Genomic DNA, 6,652 nt, shown 5'->3' on the forward strand with positions numbered 1-6,652 from the left:
TTTCAAAAGTTTGGGATCAGTACAATTTGTAATGTTTTTTTTTTTTTTAAGTCTCTTCTGCTCAACAAGGCTGCATTTATTTGATTGAAAATATGCCAAAAACAGTGAAATATTATTATATTTAAAAAAGCTGTTCTCTATGTGAATATATTGTAAAATGTAATTTATTTCTGTGATCAAAGCTGTTTTCAGCATCATTACTCCAGTCTTCAGTGTCACATGATCCTTCAGAAATCATAATAATATTCTGATTTGCTGCTGGCAAAGGCATACATATGTTGATATGCATTACCATTCAAAATATGAGGTCACTATGAGTTTAAAAAAAAAAAAAAATTAATACTTATATTCTGCAACATTGCATTAAATTGATCAAAAGTGACAGTAAAGACATTTACAAAAGATTTCTATTTCAAATAAATGCTGTTCTTTTGAACGTTTTGTTCATCAAAGAATCCTGAAAAATAAAACATATCACAGTTTGCACAAAAATATTCAGCTGCAGCAACTGTTTTCAACATTGATAATAATCAGACATTTTTCTTGAAGCAAATCAGCATATTAGAATGATTTCTGAAGATCATGTGACACTGAAGACTGGAGTAATGATGCTGAAAATTCAGCTTTGATCACAGCAATAAATTACATTTGTTCACATAGAAAACGGCTATTTTAAATTGTAATAATATTTCACATTATTACTGTTTTTACTGTATGTTTCATCAGTTTAAAGCAGAAGAGACTTCTCTCAACAACATTAAAAAATCATGGCAACCCGAAAAGGTTACCTTTTTGAACTGCAGTGATATGCTCGGCTCTAATTGTAACAAAACGTTTACTTAAAAAGTTTAGTATCTTCATGCATTTTTCCTTTTATGTATTTAATGAAAGTTAAGCCTATAATTCATTCTCGGGGTGTGACGGACATTGGTGTCAGCTCACATCACAGCTGTGTTTGTGAGTGATAATCTCTTATGTCAGATAAAGGTCAACTCAGCGTGTCTGGACAGAAATATCAAACAACTGTAGGAGATTTAGAGCAATATTCAAAAACGAGGAAAGGATCGTCAAGACAGATTAGTCATTGTGTTTCCTTTATCTGACCTCTTTTTACTTGTATTTACCTAGTCATTCTCGGCTTTATTGGCATTAGCGGTATGTTTTCATGCTGTAACTAGTGTGTGCACGGGTCATTTATCATAGGTGCGGTTTGTGGTTGAAAGTAAACCGTCAAGCACCGTATTAAATCAGAACAAAGCCACAAACCCTCCTCTCACTTTCGGGAGAGATGCAGTATAGTCGAGCTTATAACTTTAAAGCAATAGTTCACCCAAAAATGAAAATGTCCTCACCCTTAGGCCATCCAAGATGTAGATGAGTTAGTTTCTTCAACAGATTTGAAGAAATGCTCACCAATGGATCCTGAATGGGTGCCGTCAGAATGAGAGTCCAAACAGCTGATAAAAACATCACAATAATCCACAAGTAATCCACACCACTCCAGTCCATCAGTTAACATCTGGAGAAGACAAAAGCTGAAACTAATCCATAATTAAGACGTGCTTCCATCATGCTTCCAACTAAAATACAAGTCCTCTATCCATAATATTGCTTCCTCCAGTGAAAAAGTGGTCTGATCTGAATTAGGAGAGAAATCTGCACAGATCAAGCACAGTTTACAAGCCAAAACAGCTCTAAAAACATGTGGGTAGATTTGAGAGACAACAGGAGATGGACTTTTTCACTGGAAGAAGCATTAGTTAAAAACGTCTTAATGCTGGATTTGTTTCAGCTTTTGTCTTTACATTTTTGGGTGAACTATCTCTTTAATGTTGTTTGCCGTCTGAAAACAGTATATTCACAATGAGATTTCTAATGCATGTTTCACGTTTCTCCACAGAAATCAACCAAAGGCTCTGTAGTGCTGGATTATGTGTTCAGTCACGTGAACCTTGCCGAATCAGAGTATTTTGGGCTTCGCTATTGCGACCGCAGTCATCAAACGGTGAGTTCTTGAAGATTTTATCCCATGTCAGCTCTTAAAGTTCACCCCAAAAATTAAGATTCTGGCGTCATTTACTCACCCTTGTATGATGCAACATAAAAGCTTTAAAAAAAAAAAAAAACACTTAAAGAGATAGTCCACCTAATTACTCACCCTCATGTCATTCCAAATAGGGCTGCACAATTCATCGAATTTCTAATCGCGATTACAATTATGGATGCCACAATTACGTAATCGTTCAAAGCGGCAATTAATCGTTCAAAGTCCACTTATGTTATTCTGCACGCTTAAGATATGTTTTTTTCTTTCTACATGTTATCTTAAGGGTTTTTCCATTGTTTTAGTTTTAGTATAACATTATAATACCATTCATATTTTTACTTTTTTTATCATTTAAAGAAGAAACCAATCCGATGTATAGTTGACATTTGAGGCTTAATACTATAGAAAAGCAATAAAAGTTTTTCAGTGAGAGTGTTTTCAGCTGGTTTATTTTCATATAAAAATACGGCATGCAGTTGCATCAAACAATGGTATAAACATCATTCAATGTAAATTGTGATAATCGTAATTAATAATCTCAATTACAATTTCAAGGGAATAATCGACAATTATGATTTTTGTCATAATCGTGCAGCCCTAATTCCAAACATGAATAACTTTCGTTTTTCTGTTGAACACATTTTTTGAAGAACGTTGGTAGCTGAATAGTTTTGGTTCCCATTCACTTTCTCCATTGTACTTTCTGTCCAAATAATCTAAGCCAATGGGAACCAAATCTGTTGAGTTACCAACATTCATCAAAATATATTTTTGTCCAGAGAAAAAAGAAAGTCAAACAGGTTAGGAATGACGTGAGGCCGAGTTCATTTTTGGGTGAACTATTTTTTTAAGAGAGTTTACGAACTAGTCATAATGTCCTAAGGGTCACGTCTGAGCTTTACCCAGGGTCCAAATTTTGGGTAAGGCAAAGTGCAACATAGTGAAAGAACATAACAGTCATTACCTCATCAGCTCGACCAAAGACAGAGGTGTTTCCCACAATGCCTTGCGGGCCCTGTCCCACGAGCCTGGATTTATTGCTAAGCATGCAATGGGCGAGAGGCACGCCACAACTTACATTTACACAAATCTGTCAGCTCTATGAACGGTTATTACGGTAAAAAGAGACTTTTGTAAAAAGAGAAAATTGGGTGCAATTTACACAGTAGTGCGGTGGTTTCTGCTGTGTGGGTGTGTTTTACACTCGCTCTTGACTCATAGATGGTTCATCTAAGGCGCAGAGAATTCCTTCAGTGGAGACATTTTGAACACGCTGTTATACATTTAAAATAAAACATCTGTCTGCATCCATAGGAGGACAAACTGCTTTCTTGTTATGAACTAGTTATTTACATTTCTGGGCGAACTTTTAAGCTGCTTGTTTGTGCAAACACAACATGATTCTAGGGTCATCACAATGTTAGGGAGTTACTATACAGTTGCCAAGGTGTTATTTTAATGTTGTGTATTAGGCTTGCCGTGATAAACGGTGCTGACGGTGATATCGGTGTTAAGCCGCAACACCGGTTACGTCACTAGTCCACCACGTCACCGACCCCCACCGTCGTTTAGATTTTTTGTAGCAATAAAAATCATTTAGTTCAGTAAAAGAACAGACACTACAATTAAAAACTGAACGTGGCTGCTCAGTGCAGTTGAACGATATTTGCATCACAGATCAGATTTCATTTATCCGGTGAGGAGAGTGAGTCGAGCTGACTGACAAGACGATCGCGGATGATTTAGTTTCGAAACGAGATGCAAAAGCGCCTGTTTGGCAATATGGTTTTATATATAGGCTAAAGTGAGTTTGATGTTGTTTTTTGTTGTTGTTTTCAAGCAATTGACGCTGAACTGCCGCTATTTGAAAGTGAAAGTAAAATGCGCACGCCGCTTTTACAAGCTATTTAAAAGTGAAGGAAAGCGAGGAAAAGAGGGAACGCCCCCGCGGTGATACCGGTATTACCGGTGTTGTCACACGTCGATTAACCGGTGGGAAAATTTCCTCACCGTCACAACCCTATTGTGTATATACTTTAATGATATTTAATATTTTAAATCGGCTTTTATTGATGTTTTCAGTTTTCATTTCAAGTAGGTTTAAGTTCTAGTAATTCTGTTATATGCTTTTGTCATTTTTTTATTAGTTTTGTATGTTTCTGTTTAGCTTTCATTTGTTTAATTTGATTTAGTTGTCAAGACAACATTTCTAATTTACAGTTAAGTTTTTCATCGAAAGTTCATGTTTTATATTACTTCTGCTTTATTTCAATTAGCATTAATAGTAATAGTTCACAATAATTTTTTTCATATCAGTCGATATCGATAATTATTATGATAAATGTCAATGTTTATTTTTTATTCAAGTTTAAAGGCAGATTTTTGCTCCTAAATGAAAGTTGTAAAAACCAGACCGTTAACTGTGGTTTAAACTACTCTTTATGGTCACATTTTTTAATTCTATACACTTTTTCAGTCACTTTTCTGTGACAAAATAAAATGAATTTCTTAGTTGATCTAATGAGTGATATTGTTTCAAATCAAGAAACAGGTTTGTGTTGCCTGATAATATTAATAATAATAGTACATTTTTTTTGTCACTTAGAAATGCACATAACCACAGTTAAAACAACACATAGAGCACCTCAATACCATTGTGAAAATGTAACTACATGCTTTCTAGGTATTTGTATGAAAAACAGTAGTCTAAATACATTTAGTATAAAATAAATGCACAAACGTTATAGCTGGATCACAGGAAATATTGTAATTATATTCCATTACTCATTTAATACATTAATAATATAATAAAATTCTATACGAATACCCACATTTCTTCAAATGAGTAGTGCTCTTTCACTCAGCTTTTGGCGCATAAACTTTATTTCGAACATTTATCAAACTCTTATTTATTTCTTTAAACTCTGACCTTTTTATTGTTCACCAAGTGAAAATTCACTTAGTAAAGTAGTAAAGGTTTGTTCAAATCATCTGCCATGATTGTAGTAAACAAATCCTCCCTCGTTGTTGAAATGAAGACGTTTTGAAGATGTTTTGAGCTCTTCAGTTCAGTGAAACGCAGCAGCTGCTCTAATGTGATTATTTGACAAGTCTTAGCAGCTCAATTATCGTTTTCTAATTGAATAACGCGCAGCACTAATCCTCTTCCCGTCTGCACACACACCTTCACTCATTTCCTATTGTTTGCACGTATGTTTGTTTGCTTTGTCTCTATGTAAATGCGGTTCAGCGGGAGTTTACCGTGTTTGCTGTGCTCGTATAAAGTATTTCATGCATGCTCATTTGCACATTCATTAAATGGCATATAAATCTTGCCTGCAAGGCGACGCCAGATAGCATTCCCTCCTGACTTCACTGAAATATCACCTGACAAGTGTGGAAAACATGAGGAAGATCTTCAGGCTGTGTTCGTTATAGAGTCTGTGAGATGTTAATTAGCTGAATTGAGCAAATCACTGTAAATGCCCTCATAGTTGATGGCAGCATCGCTTTTAATTTTGCTCGCAGTGTTAAAATTCCGTTTGTGCATCGTCCTAGCGCATTGGAATTCCGAATTTTGATACAATACCTTGGAAAATATTGGTATTCGATACCATGGGGGAAAACTGCCTTCAACATTAAGGGCATAAAATTTGAGTTTTTTATTGAAAGATAAGTATAACAAGGCTAAAATGTGACAGTGAGGTATATGTTTATATTAAAGGTGGTAAAACACTGGAGAAAAACTTATGGATTTGCATATGCTTACTTTAGAGAGAAGTATTATTTTTCCCATTTTTAACTATATTAGGGTGGTGTGCGCATTATGGAGCGTGTAGTGTTTTATTCATACTGAATAGTACACTGCGTATTGTATGTATTATTATTTTAAATTCCATTTTAATTAGGGCTGAACGATTTTGGAAAAGAATCTAATTGCGATTTTTTTTACCAATATTGCGATTGCGATTTAATATGCAATTATTTTTTAAAGCTCTTTATGTTCTGTATTATTCAACAAAGACAAGCTATAAATCATTGTATAGTATGACCAACACACTATTAGATAGATTAAACAAAAACAAATTTTTCTGTAGGCCAGGCCTATATGTTACGATGAAATTAGGTGATGCATGAATTGATATGAATGACATTTTTATTTAACAACTACAATCACAGTAGTATATTGACTGATTTGTTGAACTTCCAACCTTGTAAGCATGTAATAATTGTTTAAATAAGCCTGGTGTAAACATTAATATGAAAGTCAGTAACAAATCAAACAAACTAAAGTAGATTGCAGAAATATAAAAACAAATCTGTTGCTTTACCACACTACTTTAGGTAATTCAAAGTCAATGTAATAAACATATGTAAAAATAACTGTTATTATTATTATTATTATTATTCTATCTCTGTTATTTACTCTGTTATTACTACACTGGATGCGAGCGGCAAAATACAGTAGAACCCATTATAATCAGTGACGCTGTCTACATTAGATGCGGCACGGCGCGACCATAGACTGTATTGGGCGCGACACGACAAAACCCTGGACATTAAACTGATGCCGTGTTCTATTTATGACGTACTGACACAAAGTTA

At 34.6% G+C, this 6,652-nt stretch overlaps 1 protein-coding gene across 1 annotated transcript in view; it reads left to right on the top strand.

The window, feature by feature from the left end:
- Positions 1 to 6,652, top strand: part of LOC107727839 (band 4.1-like protein 4) — a 57,606-nt gene that overhangs the window by 17,999 nt on the left and 32,955 nt on the right. The window contains exon 2 of the mRNA XM_016537857.1: positions 1,901 to 2,005. Within this exon, the coding sequence (XP_016393343.1) occupies positions 1,901 to 2,005 (105 nt within the window). The remainder of the gene's footprint in view (positions 1 to 1,900; positions 2,006 to 6,652) is intronic.

This window comes from Sinocyclocheilus rhinocerous, unplaced genomic scaffold (assembly GCF_001515625.1).
Source record: "Sinocyclocheilus rhinocerous isolate Xijiao unplaced genomic scaffold, SAMN03320098_v1.1 scaffold42, whole genome shotgun sequence".
In the NCBI taxonomy this organism is placed as follows: Eukaryota; Metazoa; Chordata; class Actinopteri; order Cypriniformes; family Cyprinidae; genus Sinocyclocheilus; species Sinocyclocheilus rhinocerous.